A 16,297-nucleotide genomic window follows, 5' to 3' on the forward strand; every position below is an offset into this window, starting at 1 on the left:
TTACCAAGGATTCCAAGTGAGGTAAGTAGAACAGCTCATTCCAGAGGCCCAAACCACGAACAAAAAACAAATTCCAGCAATAAATTTGCAGGACTGAAAGTGAAAACTCAGTGGTCACAGAGTGTACGGATGACATTTTTGCACCTTGTGATAGTCTGTGGAGCATCGACATGGCACTAAATGTCATCTTTCATACACTGAGTGTCATACAGCTCAGATCTAAAAAAGCTGAGGAAGAAAGCAGAAGTCTTAACTGCTCATATGTACAATACACTTGCATCATGGGGTTCCATCTTATTTAGCAGGCCGAGAAAGCTAGATGCTTCTGCAATCTTTATTACCACATATACTGCATTTGAGCATCTCCTAGTAACAATGAGTAATTTATTAAAAGCAAATTCAGTTTGTTTCACTGGTCCTAGATTCTCACACAATTTGAAGCAGAGCCATGCATACAAGATACATCAGCATATGCCTCACTTGAGAACACATTTTCAAATGGATGGTGTCACCCCAGGTTCTGCAGGATTGGCATTAAATATAGGAAGAAACACACATTTCATAGACCACAGAACAACATTGTACTTATACTGGTGACCTCATGAACAGCAGATTTCCTGAACCACTGTTAAAAATGCCTGCAGAAAGTATTCCTCAGCCCCAAAAGAAGGGCTGTGTGAATTGTCACCGTTAGTTGCATACGCCGATTTTCATCTCTCTTAAATTTACAAATAATATACACATCAGTACCAGAAATGTTGTACTAACATAGGAATTTTTCACAATGTTCTCCTAGTCTTCTCAGCTGGATACTGCCTATTCTAGTCAAAATCATTCCTATTCTAATTAAATATTTATTATTTTAGCAACAGTGTATGCTAGCAGGACACAGAATTTGCCTTGGTTTTATAAATACATCCTTATCATCTCAAAATTTAATATTGTCAACAAAATTAAGTTTGGAAAGGCATGCCAAAATTGTAGCAAGATACTTGCTATTTGCACAAATCTGGATAAAAATTGAAAGTCACTCCTGTCACAGCTTTAAAAAATTTCTTCATGACCTGTAACCTATTGCTGGGTTTGGCACTGATGCGTAAAGGAAAACACAGCCTCATAATGGAGGGACAGTGAAAGAATCTTCCTGCCTGCAAGCAGGTTTGTTGTTTTAACCTATTATACAAAAGAACACAGAAAAGCAGTGCAAACAGCTGCTGTAACATACTTGCAGATTTCTGAACAGGCATCAGCTTGCCTATCAGAACATCACTTCAACACAAATGATTCCTCAACTGTTGAACGCAAACACACATTGAATGCAAACATTGGAACTGAGCTGCAAAAATGTCTAGGAAGCCTAGGTTTACATCTGGTTTTGTTTAGCATTATTTTGCTCCATAAACTATTCAGTTATATACATACATATATATACACACTATATATATATATATAAATACAATGGTATCCAAATAAAATACAGTATGCTCCTGAACCTGTTACTGTTTTCTAAAAGGTAAAATAGCTTGGTGAGACAAAGCAGGTGTGGATAAGTAAGAATAACAAAACCTATATATATGCATTTTCTAACCAGGAATTTATAATGACAGATATTCTTCTGCCTCTCTGTGGAGATACTTCTCCACAGGAGAAATAAGAGTGCAAGCACCAAATTCCTATAGCAAAAGACAAACTTGTTCACTTTGTTGGAAAAAGATAATACAGTGTGAACAACTAGACAGCAAACTTCTTTTGAATGGAATTGAATGGAGCAGGATAAATGAAGTTATGGTGAAGCAAAGGCAGAAGAGTAAGTAGGTAAAACAATTAGAATAGAACCTTGCAACTATTTTTGTAGCTATATTATTTACAAGATCTTTGTGTAAAGACCCTGTTTGCTTTTTGCAGAAACCATCACTTCCCCATTTATCACAATAACGTGCTACTTCTCAGTATGTGTTTAAAAAAAAAAAAATGATCAGAAGTCAGTATACAAAAGGGATCTGAATTATACAGCCTAATTATTTCACTGTTGCACTACTCCATTTCTAAATGAAACCACAAGAGCAGATAGATGGGTATTTTCTACACCAAGGACTGGAAATTCACAAGTGTGTGACTCATTGTTCCCCAGCTAAGAACAACTGTACCACACACAACTGACCAGTCCTTTAAATGTGACTCACACATCTACCAAAACCTGTGTCAAGATCCTCTACCAGCCAGAGGCCACCACATCAGGAGGCAAGCATCTCCACACATATTCTTGGCAAACTCTCCCACAGCCACTCTGCTCAAACCTTCCCACTTGCTTCAAAAGTCTCAACAGGGCAGAATGGGGCAACAGTCTAGCTTGTGGAGACACAAGTCTAAACATCTGCTAAAGCCTGTTAAATGTGTATACCACCAGCAATAAGCAATGCAAACTGAAGTTTGTAGAAGTCTGTTCTCTGTAATTTACAGAGAAAATGAATCTATAGGATGGGAGTTAATAAACCACCCACTCTATTATTTTTTGCTATGGCCACCTTATCCACTTAGAAGACCAACTTTACAGTTGAGATGCAACTTTTCTATATGAAGTAAAAAACAAGGAAAACCATCATTTATCAGTGTGTGCAAGCAGTGCATGATAAATATGACAATAGATTATTTCACTTCACTTTTATAAATCAGTAGATTTAACCAGCAGGAAACAGTTTCAAACTCATCAGATTTTAAACTATTAAAACCTTTGAGATATGTTCAAAGAACATTTTGGGGGGAGGTCAAATAGCATGATTGCTGCTGAACAGTAGGTTGAAAATAACAGATTTTAGGTCAATCTTTCCCTGTCATCAGAGCGCTATAGTCTTAGATCCTCTATTTCAAATGAAATTCCCTCTCTAACCCTCGTACACCTTGACACTGGAGAGTATTTCTGAGCTTTCAATTACAGCACATCCACAAACTTTGGTGGAGTATCAGTTAGGCATTGCTGCCACCTCTGTCTGCAACATCCATAAATTATACCAGGCCTATAAAGAAACTCAAAAAACCACATGTAATCTGAATAGAAGAGGTTTTAAGTACTCTTTAATAAAGTTATTCTTGTATTTCCATCTAACCTGATTTAAAGTTGCCATTTGCCATCAAGGTAATTCCTATGGGACACCATCATCTTGCAAAGGCTTTTATCGCACAATACTTTGTGGTACTGGTTGTCTTACCTCGATTTTAAGCAGGCCTTTTGCCTTCAACCTGAGAAGCAGAAATAAAATTATCATGTCTATCAACCCCTAAAGAGTGAGTAGAGCTCACTTTGGAAGGAAAGAAGGAAAGAGAAAGAAACCATGGAGATCGATGCCTAACACATGGAAGACGATGGCTAGCAGGGCTACTTCTGTCTTGCAAGTAACACAGCTAATCAATTTGCAAAGTGGTTAAAAATAACTACCACTCCTATCCTAACCTGATCCCTCAGGACACAACCCCAAAACAAAGTATTCCTTAAGCACCTCTGCAGTGCCACAAACCTCCAGAGGTTGGTGGGAAGGGCAGAAAACAAGTGACGCTGCCTTAGAAAAGTTTCCAGTATCAGTGGCTGATTCACTCTGCAGATGTCCAGCCCTAGCGTTCATCATTGTTGCTCCCCACTAGAGTGGTCTGCCCTATCACCTGTAGCAAGCAGCAAAACAGTTTCAGGAACATGCTCCCATATGTTGGAAACCTCTGACTGCAACAGGAGGGAGGCAGAAATTCTCTTGAAATCCCTGTGTTCACATGCCCTAAAAGCATAACCTCCACTGGAGCCTTCCTGCCCAGCACTCTCACCTACGCAGGAAGCAGCTTCCAGAGGAGACACACTCTCATCCATGTAGGAAACAGATTTCAGAGGATCTGAGGAGGGATGAGGCCAACAGGAACAGTGAAGACAACATGGAAAACAGCTGAAAGGAAGAAAGAGCGTCAGGAAAGAAGTGAAAGAGGAAACAGCTGCACTGGAAGGAGGAGAAAATACCAGAGAGAAGGGAAAGGCAAATGGAGATGGTAAAAGTAACATAATGCAGATTTAGAGGAGAGAGCACAAGCACAGAGCAAGATGCAGAACTGAAATGAGTCAAGATGACAAATAAAAAATAAAATAAAAAAGCAGCCCAGATTTGAGATCAAGCAACTTGAGGAAAATGTGAGAAACAGAAAACTGAAAGGAGGTTGTCACTAGCAGAGCTGGCAGGAAAATGAAATATCCCACAGAAACCCTAATATTTCTAAATTTGCTGCTCTTTCAAATCAAGACAAAGGGCATTTTCGGTTCATTAAACTGTAACATGACTTTATTGAAACAGTGGATTTTAAAGTCAAACTCTAATGAGTTTGAGCTAAATACTACTATATTTCTTTTCCAAATGGTTTAAAGAACATCTCCTATGAATGCCATTCCTATAAAACTTTCCGAGACAAATTTTTCTGTGGAACTGCTCCACCACAAATTTTACAAACATTAGGTGAAATCACTATTCCTCACTGGAATGAAGCAGTCCGATTTCCAAACAAACAATTTAGCAAAACATATTTGTGCCTGTGGAGCCAGGCATTTTGACAACCATTTAAAAGACTTGTTCTGACTCAAGGAGAAAATCTCAGCCTTTCTCCCCTGCTACCCACAGGCCACTGATATACTAATGATGGTAGAAAGATCTGCTCCTCAGGCCTATTTCTAGTGAGGTGAGCTAAGAGGCAGTGTCACAAAATACCCTCCCTCATATTTCAGGAGGTTTTTTTATTAGCAGTTGTTTTCTTATGTTTCTCCCATTGGCCATGACAAGCAATTTGTCATTTCCTCTTTTATTATTATTATTTCATAACAGGCATTTTTAACACTAGATAATAAATCATATCACACTTCTTATTTTGCTAGAGCTTTAAGTTCTTGAAATAACATGATGCACTAGGGGCCTTACAAGCTACAAAAACCTAAATTCTCAGAAAAGTGAATGCAGATAGTTTAAATTAAGCAGATTCCCCAGGGGTCCATGCATTTGAGCAATTATAGATGGGAAGACATTCAAGTTTGAAGTACATTCCAGTCTGCTCAGGAGCTTTTTGTGAAGTGCAGGTCTCCCATTCCCAGCAGGGCTCAGCCATTCCTACATTCACATCCTCTCCCACCACCATGTCTACATTTGCACACAAATCACAAGTGTCACAGTCAAAAAAGGCTTTCCTCTCAGCTCATCAATTTACAGAAGTCCATAGGGCTCTCATACATCTCGAGAGGCATTCCAATAGGATTACTGGAGTAATTTCCACAGTATCTCATAAAACCTGCAAATAAAGCACCTTCCTTCTAACCAACATCACTTAAAGGCACCACTGAGAGCAACAAATGTGGAGTTAGAAATATTGCCATCTGTTCAGCAAACTTAACAGTGAAATCAGTGGCCTCAGAACAATCCACAGATACAGCAACCTTCAGTGCTGCCAGCCACAACTGCAAACCGAATGAACACAGACCCTGAATAACTTTCTTGTGACTACTTGTAGTGATTCACATCAAGGCACAGTGCTTGGTAATTTCACACTGCCCTCTCTGAGATGGATAAAAAGGTCACTACTTAACAGAGACAGAGAGAACCCAATTCAAAATGGCTTAAGTAACTTTATTTAGGACTCTTGTAAAACCTCAATACACTTACACGCCTATCAAACACTTAAAGTTTTAACATATTCTCCACTTTTTAAAAAAGTGTAGGAATTCCCTAGAACCAAACAGTCCTATGAGGACACATTCACATCCCAAATGAGCCATCTGGCTAAGGTTCAAAAACCATTGCTTCTTATCAAGCACCCCAAAACCCAAGCAAGATTTAAAAATAAATAAATAAATTTTTAAAACCTTCAGCAGTATTTTTCAACAATATTTAAAAAGAAGGACTTTTCAATTCAGATAAGTGTTTGATACAACCTGGAAACCTGTGTCATTTTGTGCACACATGCAGAGGGTAAACCACTAAGGCAAAGCGAAACGAATGTTTCCTACACAAAACTTGGTGCAACTTAACAAAGCCAGTACTGCTTCTGAAATGAAAACCTTGAGCCACAAAGCAGAATGAAGAGGTTTTCAAAACATCAGCCTCAATACAAGTCAGCTTATCTTAAACTTGGCAGAAATCCTCTTCCATCCAACCCAACAGCAGCTGACCATGAGCCCAAAGGTAGAAGCCTGCAAGGGCACTTCAGTGTGTTTCAGTCTGTTTTGAAAGTAAAAGAAGCTACACAAAATAGCAATAGTTTGAACGTTCTTCCTGGTGTTTCCTACTTTCTTCTACTTCTCCATTGGGAAAAAAAAATATCAATCAAAGCTTGATCTAAATCCCACAGAATTAGGTAAGATTAATGGCTGTTTACCCTGAGTTACAGTTCTCATGGTAGAACAGTATCATCATTGTAGCTCCATCCAGAGATACTTAAAATCTGATGGGTACATTACTTCAGTGAAAGTGGGGTTCTCCATCTACCTTTAACCATCTCTGCAGTAGAACCAGACATATTTATTCATAGACCTTGAGAAATTCAGATGGAAAAATAACATGGCCCTCGTGGCCTTTTATCAGGTAATATAAGACATCACTGCTAAATGGGATAATAGTTGGTGAGAATTTGTAGTCAGTAACTGGACCATGAAAGTATAATTTAAATCTTGATTGCAAACATGCAAGCAAAAGACAAGCAATCACACAGTCTGCGTTGATGCTGTCATTATCACACCATTGGTTTAGAGTGTGGGCAGACAAAGAAATGCATTGGGGGGTTTTGGCATCATGTTTCCTACACGGTGAAGTGAGGCTGCTTTGGCAGTCAAAAATTTCAAGGGCCATACGCTAATAATTCTTCCCATGTAGAAACTATGCCAGTGTAGGAACAAGTAGTAGTACAAAATATCTTAAGTATATATGCAAAGCATAAGTACAAAGATGTCTGTTCAGATTGACATACCCAGCACAAGTCTCAGCAAACAGCTAGTACTTCACAATGCCTGAGGTCTTAAACTCAGCTTGGCAATGCCAAGTCTGAGGAAAGAACAAGTAGCTCCAGATGATGCTCAGTAAACTGGAAGAGTGAAGTAAAAAATTAATAGACAACATGACAAAGTACACAAACTCATGGGATCATAGGATGTTAGCAGTTGGAAGGGACCTCCGGAGATCATCAAGTCCAACTCCTCTGCCAGAGCAGGACCATAGGATCTAGCACAGGTTGCACAGGAATGCATCCAGATGGGTCTTTGAAGTCCCCAGCGGAAACTCCACAACCTCTCTGGGGAGCCTGTTCCAGTGCTCCATGACCCTCACAGTAAAGAAGTTCCTCCTCATGTTGAAGTGGAACCTCCTGTGCTGTAGTTTCCATCCATTGCCCCTTGTCCTATCACAGGGTGCAGCTGAGCAGAGCTTGTTCCCTCCCTCTTGACACCCAGCCCTCAGATATTTATAAACATTTATTAAACCCTCTCTTAGTCTTCTCCAGACTAAACCACCCCAGGTCTCTCAGCCTGTCATAGGGCAGTGCTCCAGCCCCTCAATCATCCTGGTAGCTCTCTGTTGGACTCTCTGAGTAGATCCCTGTCCCTCTTGAACTGGGAAGCCCAAAACTGGACACAATATTCCGTACTTCTCTGAGCAGCATTTTTAAATACTGCAATAATGCGGTGTAAGGTGGCACAAATCATTGCTATGGAGTTTTATGGAATAATACAGAAGTACTGCAATGCTGCTTCAGCACAACAGGAACCTGAATAAAAATTAAAGGGTTTTGACAAGATATTGTGTTTGGTCTACCAATACATTTTTTGTGTTGGGGTGAATGAGTTCAGAACTTGACACCTCTATTATCAAGTAAAATTTAGTAACTAAAATTGTCAGTGACCTAATAAAACACTACATCTTCCTCTGTACCCAGAGGAACCCAGGCAATGTAGGGCACAAGCCAGGACTTCCCTGCCTGCACCAGGCAGTGACGCACTCCAGTCTGGATGCACTCCCTTCTCCCTTGGCACACGGCAGGCATGCAGAGGGTACCACACTGCAGCAGGTTTCCTTTGCAGCCACAGGCACTTGTCCTATTCCCATCTAGGTCAGCAGCTGGTCAGTGAGCCATCACTTCAGCAGAAAATTATTTCTTTCTTGGCAAGTCTCTATTTTACCATTATCAAATTGTATTCTGAAAGTTCTTCCTGCCCAGGTTGCTAGCTGCTGCCCCCAGTTAACCCTCCTCCCCAGCAACCACACCAGTCAAGCCTACACTCAGCTATGCATGGGCCAGGAGCTGCCAGGTCCCCACTGGCATGGCCATGTTGGATGCACCATCACACTGCCTACTATGGGACCCCACCACCACTACTTGCTCACCATCAGCTGCCTTGCCCCTCACCTTGCTGCCTCCTTACCCTCTGTATTTCTGTTTTTTTGCACCTATAATTTAATCAAATCTTTCATCTTTAAAGGAGAGCAGGAAACAGGAGCAGGCAACAAATACAAGATCCTCTATCTCACAAGTGCACAAATTGCACTAACCCATCCTCATGTGCAGTGCTGTAACCTGGTAAACGAGCCCCTGGACCTCACAGTCTCCAAATGGTACATTATAACTGAGACCAACACACCACCATTAAATGATAATGCCATTATCATTGAGGAATACAGCATATTCAAGACTGGTTTTCTGTATTTAGATTGGGATAAATCTTAAATTATTTTTCCTGCCCTCTCTCAAAATACCTAAGCATCTTACTTGTTAACAACCCCCTTCAACTAGGCTTCCAAACTTTTCCTGACCATTCTCTCTAGCTCATCTATTTCTCTTGTGATTGTTTCCCTCCTACTTCTTATATAATTCTCTCTGCTCTTAAGCCCTTTTATCAGTTTCTTCTTAGAAGCAGTCCTTCAACTTGACACTATCACAGGTCTCCCACCGTTGCCAGACAAGGCTCAGAAAATAACTTGGCTTCTCCCACAGAACACAGCAGTATGCCATACACAGAGAATTAATTTAAATTGTCCACTGCTAGTACACACTATAGCCTCTTTGAGAAGCCAATACGAGTTATTTTTCCTGATAATGAATTAGACAGCTTCCAGCATACTAAAATGTTGCAAAAGAGGGAAGTAATTTGAAATAATTCTTGGCAAGTTGCATAGGCTGAATTTAATAACAGCATGACACATGGCACATAAAATAAGCTTTACAACACAGTGTAACTGCAGATTACCCTTTTCCCAAGCCAAAAAGAATCCACAGGAATCAATTTTAAAAAAAAATCACTATATCTGTTTTCAAACACAATTTTCTGTCTTAACCTAAGAAGTGTGGAGTCTCCCTCTCTGGAGATATTCAAAACCCACCTGGATGTGTTCTCATGTGATCTAGTATAGGTGATCCTGCTCTGGCGTGGGGGTTGGACTGGATGATCTTTCAAGGTCCCTTCTAGCCCCTAACATTCTGTGATTCTGTGAAGAGCTACCTAGCAAAACTAGGTTGCTACTTTAATGTCACTTGCTTTTCATAACAAAAAAAAACACATAGAGGTCATATTAAGGTTTTGCTCTGAATAAATACTTGCATAAATATACCTTTTATGGCATCTTATGGCCAATGCAGTCTTCATTCACATGAATAAGATGTGCTCACCAAGCCATTCACCATTATTTGTCAACAGTCCTGGCTAACTGAGGAGGTTCCAGTTGACCAGAGGCTATAAAATGTGACACCCATCTACAAGAAGGGCCAGAAGGATGATTCAGGGAATTGCAGGACTGTGAGTCTGACCTCAGTACCATGAAAGGTCATGGAGCACATCATCCTGAGTGCCATCACAAGGCACTTACAAGACAACCAGGTGATCAGGCCCAGCTAATGTGGGTTTATGAAAGGCAGGTGCTGCCTGCCTAACGTCATCCATTATGTCCTCTACAATAAGGTGACTCACCTAGTGGGTGATGGAAGTGCCACAGACGTCGTCTACCTAGACTTTAGTAAAGTCTTTGACACTGTCTCAAACGGCATTCTCCTTCAGAGAACAAGGCTTGGATAAGTACACTCTGCACTGGACTAAAACCTGGACAGATGGCTGGGCCCAAAGAGTGGGGGTGAATGGAGCTAAATCTGACTGGTGCCCAGTCACTAGTGGTGTCCATCCTGAAGCGAGGTTGAGCAAGAAGGAGGCCAGCCTCTTCTCCTTGTTGTCAAGAGACAGGGCTAGAGGATGTGGTCACAAGCTGCACCAGGGGAGGTTTAGGCTGGATGTTAGGAAATATTTCTTCACAGAAAAACTCTACTGATCTAAATGTATCTTTGCGATATTTCCTTAATTCAATAACCTAGCACATAATATGACAAAGACAGAATAAGAGTTATTTAGCACAGCAGCCCTCTCACAGATCTCTCTACCCAAGGGAAATAGATTACTGATATCCCACAACTCCTGGGAAGGGCCACAAGCACCACTCCAAATCCCTCTTATTTTCTCATTTAACGCATCTGGTCCTCTCTAAGATCACAGACCCCACACAGAGGTCAACATCCACTTGCATCCCACTCTTCCTCTGTTAAATAACATGCAAAGTCAAGAGACATTACCATTTCCTCCTTTGCAGGACATGACACACAGAGTTTGATACTCTGACATTTGGTATGCTCTTCTAAGCTAAAATTTGGAACAAAAAACAACAGCAGAAGAATGGGAAAGCACAGGGGAGGGTACTCACTTAGAGCAAGCTTGCAGACAAGGGATGCATGCTTACCAAGTTTGGGGTGATCATGAGTATCATTTGGGGGGGATGGGGAAGCTCCAAACCAAGGGCAGGATCAGAGGAAACAGTATACTGTCTCCTGGCACACCCACTTCCTGAGGCTACCTGATACTACTGTAACCAAGAAAAATAAACTCCTGCTCAAAAGTTTAATTACCGCATCAAAATATAGCATGGATGACAACGATAATGAACTTCCTTTGGACCACATGGTCAGGCCACACCAAAAAAGAAAAAGTAACTCCCTAAAATTAGAAGACATTTGAACTTTCAACACAAAGTGAGTGATATTTTGTTTATTTTTCTTGGAATAATAGGAAATAGTTATTTTTAATATTTAATCTATGTCAACATCCCCTGTAGTAAACTCCCATGACAGTATTGCATTAAGTGCAGTTTTCCTGTTTAGCAGTCTCTCACAAGTTAACTAAATGCCTTGCAAAAAAAAGCATTTCAGAACTAGTTTGTAAAGTATTAAAAAATAAAATAAGCATCAAATAGATGACATCCCAAAATCCATCTTAATCTGCTGGTTTAGGTTTTATATTTCTGGCGATAAATTGAGTCCATGTATGATTTAACATTAGGATCAGTACTCTCTGTTATGGATCACTTCTATTTTTATCTTCACCAGCGTACTTCAGCCAAGAGGCAGCATCTGAGGAAACCAAATTGCTACAGGGAACAGCTCCCAAAGTGCAGATGCTGAGCTGTAGTGCTCCCCTCTCCATGTCCCTGTCACCAAAAACTGATATTACACTTCAGGGGAAATCCTGCAACACATAAGCATGCCAGTAACACCTCTGCAACTCATTTAGGACATCCCCTCTTCCAGTTTCACTCCCAGTAACTGCATGATTTAGTGCTTCTTCACACAGTGACTGCAGTAAGACCACTTTCACCACACCAACTCTCAAGTCTGAATCAGACAGACTCCTCCACAGTTAAGGGCCAAAAGACATTGCTTGATCCATCTTGCAGATTTCCTGTTCTGTTGGTACACACACTTGTTGGAAATAACTAATGTTGCTAGATGTTTGAACTCCCACAAACAAGTGTTTTGGAGCCTTGATATTTAAAAGCTTTTAACACAGCCAACACTCCCCTGTTCTCTTCAGAGTGAAGTGAAAACAAAATGGACACAAATGTCCCTGAACCCAGAAGTATCCAATCACATACAGAGCCCATGGACAACTTTTCACAGCAGACCTAGCACTGAGAGATGCCAGCTTCTCAGACAGGAGCTAGGTAGAATTCAGTTGGAAATCTAGTGGCGGGGGGGGAGATTCATTGGCAAAACAACATCACTGCTCGTACTTTATGTGTGTGAGGTTTATACCTTCACATCTGAGACTTACTTTCTGGAAAGCTGATTGAATGAACTGACTGAATCAGCTTGGGTTCTTTGACTTCCAGTATTTTCACACACATGCAGAAAAGCAAAACCATTCAGCATTCAAATACTCCTAAACCAAATGTTTTGTAACCTAAAAGCTGAGACATTTCTCTTACACGTGCACTATTATCTTCAAAAAGGTTGGGGGGGCTAAATCCACAGATATCAAACACACAAAACATCCACAAGAACTACTGTGACAGAAGGTGGATGGTTGGTGGTGGGACAAAGACATGTGGTTCCCCATGCTGGCCAGCCTATAAAAGAGAACATGCCCACTGCCATTTGGTTGCTGTTGCAACACTGAGTATCACCAGTCTCAGCTTCTACCCCTGCCCTGAGAGCCAACAGCAGCTGGGTGCTTACAAAGCAAAGTGTCCTGTGGAACTGAATGAGGTTCCACCAAAAAGCAGTATCTGAAGCAGCAGCATCAGTCACACTCCCCCTGCACTTCTGTTGCAGCTTTTAAGGGGTTACCAAGGCATACTGAGCAAAGCTGATGAGCATCCCTGACATGTGACCTGCCGCATGCATTCTGAAAAAAATAATATGTAATGAATTGGTATAGACTTGATTCTTATGTCAGTGGCCTGACATCTACTCCCTGGTCTGCCTGAGGCACCACCTCTCACTTTCCTGCTTTTTGATGCTGCTTGATTCATACAGAAAGGCTTGACAAATGCCAACAGCTGTAAGAGTCAAGGCTAAAATCATGCAGCCTGCCTTCCAAAAGACACATTCAGGAAGCCTTTATACAACCTTCTCATTCTACATTTTTATTGCTCAAAAACTGCACAGTAAGAACACTCTGAACCATTCTAAAACTGTGCTTTGGAAAACACCACCAGATCAGGGAGTAGAAGAGCAGTAGCTTAGTTCTAGAAGATGATAGATAAGGGCCACATAAGGTTCAAACAGCTCAGCCAAGTGGTACAGACACAGCATGTTCAGCCAGACTGTGCAGTCAGCAGCCAAGACGCTACCCATTCTGATGTCAACTCTGCTCTGGCACCCCACAACTCCAGTGTCTATAGATCACTACCCCACAAGGAGCAGGAGAGTCAGCTAGTGTTTCTACAAGATCTTGAGATCCTATGATGCAGCAAACTTACTAGTTTATTCTGACAAAACCCACAATTTCAGACTCACCACATTAATAATCTTCAAGCCTCTGAGACTTCAGCGAAGTTACTGCTAAATGCTCTTCACAGTCTCAACAACAAACTACAAGCAACTTGCAGAATTTAGATTTTCAATAGCAATTTCTGAATTTTTCACTGAATAATCCTTTCCAGCAGAAACTGTCTCCTCCAAGAGGCTTTTCATTAAACCCCACAGAACCTCACTAAGCCAAATCTTGATCTCACAGAACGCAAAGCTAACATTCCCCATAAATTTAATGCTCCATGGAGTTATCCATTACAGGTTTTGCTCAGCAACAGTTCCTCTTATTTCAAAGGTGAAATCACTGTATGGCAGAAATGCAACACCAGAGAAGGTGGTCTGCAGCATCATGAAGTGCAGGTTCTTCTGGCATGCAGCAGACACATAGACAAGGACGCAAATGTCATAGCTGTGAAACAATTCCAGTAGCTAGATGATACATGTATAAAGCTCAAGTTCAAAACATGCATTATAAATAAACCAAGATCTACAATTATAATCCATAGTTCAAATACACTTAAAGAAATAAATATTAACCTTGATTCCCAAACCTGCTCTAAGAAAGAAGACAGCACTGCATTTTGACACAACTTCTTAGCAGACAGGAGGTCACTATGATTGTAACTCATCAAAAATAAAAGTATGTAATGCTGGTCCAGACAAGTAATATCAATTTTTAACTGAAGCTGATTCAGTGATCCAGAAAATACTATGTAATATCATGAGGACACCTTTCCAGTTTGTTAAAAACCATGAGAATCTCCCTTCATACCTTTTATCCATTCTAAGCAGGGCAAGAACCATTGCCAACAGTTCATAGCAAAGTATTTATAGCTCTGCAAGCTAAACTGAAAAAGGGTCAGTTTGGAATCAATCAACCTAATGAAAATATAAATTGTGGCTCCAGTACAGTTGAGCAAGTTTTGATAACTCTCAGAGAGTTTGAACAATGCAGAGAGAACCTCTCTGGATTTCTTCCATTTGGAGGAGCCCACCCTATGCATCCCTCCATCACTGTGATCCAGTATTGCCTCTGCATACACAACTCAAGTAGGCACTTGAGTTCTCAAGTACACAGGGAGAGCTTTAATGCCCTTCACATCGAATACAAGGCTCTGGGAGTTTATAGTTTGACTAACTGAAATATGCGTGATAGTTTGTTCACTTTGTGCACCATGAGCTTACAGAACATAACCCATCAGTAGTGAAACATAGCTGCTAAAAACAAAAGGAATTAAAACCAAATAAAATAACTGGCTTCACAAGTAAATATGGACAAAGAACATTCCTCCCGTAATTCACTACTACTCCTTTTTTCTACGGGTGAATGGCATTTTTTTCCTATAAACAGAACCTTACCAGTGAAATGCTACAATGTACCCATTTCTCCATGTTCTAAAACACATGAAAGGCTCAGAAGTTTAGTTTCTTTTCAGACAACATCTGCTTGGCTGCAAGCCTCTCTGAGGAGGCATAGGTGTACACACAGCAGAGACAGGAAGTCATGTATGTAAGAGAACCTCTTCTCACTGAATTATTAATATTGTCTTATCTTGGTACCCGAAACCAGCTTTTTGAGACACAGTAATAAAACATCAGTCCCCACTAAAAAAAAAAAAAAAAAAAAAAAAGGCATTTAAAGGGGTGTGAATTATGAATTTGGAATTACACTTACTATTTAACCGAAATACCAATTTTACAAGCTGAGTATAACAGCGGATAAAGAAAAGAAAGATACTAAAACACAAGCAACCAGCCATCAAGAACTCATTAGTAATCACTCCTGACCATTCAACTTAGTAGGTCGCCCAAAGACGCGCATGCCAGTTGCCCAATGCCACCATCGCTTCTCTTGCCCGCTGCTCCACAGGCCTGTCCATTCCACTCCAGCCCCTGCCCTCACCGGCCAGGCAGGCTCTACGCCCTTCCACCTCACCTCCCGAGTTGCCGGTCGGTGCCTCGGCTCTGAGTCCCCCTCACCAAGGTAGGTAAGTCCCGGCCACCCAGAAGTAAGAGGTCAGTTTCTATCGCCAGCTGCTCGCACTAGACGCTAAAGTACACAAAAGCGCAATGCTCCCGGACTACCGCAGGGAACTTCTCAACGCGGGCGCTTCGGTGTGCCGGGCCCGTGTGGCTGCCGGCGCGGGGTTCCGGCAGGCTCCCTCCAAACCGCCTCCCGCGGCAGGCAGCAAACCCTCACGGAGATTCGGAGAGCCGCCCTCCCGGAGCTGCAGTCGCGCCCTCTCTCACTGCCTGGGACGGGCCGGGAAGCAATCTGGCAGAGGCTGCCCCCCGCTGCACGGTCGCTCCCGCAGGAGCGGGCCCGCCCCGGCAGCGGTGGCGGGGACCTGCGCCGGGCGCGGAGGCTACATGCAACTTCCCGTACCCCGCGGCTCCCGCTCCGCGCCGCCAAGAAGCCTCAGACAAAGCACGCGGAGGGCCAGGGCGCGGCGGCCCCGTGGTCGCACCTGGGACATCTGCGGGCGCAGATTGATCTCCTTGAGGTTGATGGAGTGGCTTCGCAGGTTGTTAAGGAGCTGGCAGAGCAAGACGCCGTCGCGCAGCGTCTGCGCCAGGTCGAAGACCTGGGCCGTGTCCCAGGTCACCCGGTGGTTGGGCGGCAGCACCTTGCAGCTGATCAGCCACTGCCCGCACTGCTTCCAGGGCTCCATCCCTGCTGCCGCGAAGCGATGCCGCGGCCGCTGCTGCACTCTCCTGCCGCCGGTCCGGCCCGCCCCACTCCCGTGTCCGCGCAGCCCCGCCCCAGGAGGCGGGCCTGTCGAGACCCCTCCGTCCCCCGCCTCGATACGTCGGCGGGTATCTGTGCGGAACCTCCTCAGGCGTTCAGAAAGGTGTCGCTTCACAGTTTTTCAGTTATGCCTCGGGCAGCCTTGGAAGGCCGCTCCCTGAAGGGGTTCTTTGCTTTGCAGCCCACCCGAGGTGGCATAAACAG

The 16,297-nt window shown here is 42.5% G+C and overlaps 1 protein-coding gene across 4 annotated transcripts in view; it reads right to left on the reverse strand.

The window, feature by feature from the left end:
* VAV3 (vav guanine nucleotide exchange factor 3) overlaps positions 1-16,297 on the reverse strand; it is a 187,540-nt gene that overhangs the window by 130,734 nt on the left and 40,509 nt on the right. For 3 of the 4 annotated variants that reach the window (XM_054165299.1, XM_054165300.1, XM_054165298.1), the window contains exon 1: positions 15,813-16,071. The exons of the other annotated variant lie outside the window; for it this stretch is intronic. In XM_054165299.1, coding sequence (XP_054021274.1) covers positions 15,813-16,016 — 204 coding nt within the window. In that variant the 5' untranslated portion in view covers positions 16,017-16,071. Of the gene's footprint in view, positions 1-15,812; positions 16,072-16,297 lie in introns of those variants that run through there. 4 annotated transcript variants of the gene reach the window in all.

Source organism: Dryobates pubescens, chromosome 11 (assembly GCF_014839835.1).
Source record: "Dryobates pubescens isolate bDryPub1 chromosome 11, bDryPub1.pri, whole genome shotgun sequence".
In the NCBI taxonomy this organism is placed as follows: Eukaryota; Metazoa; Chordata; class Aves; order Piciformes; family Picidae; genus Dryobates; species Dryobates pubescens.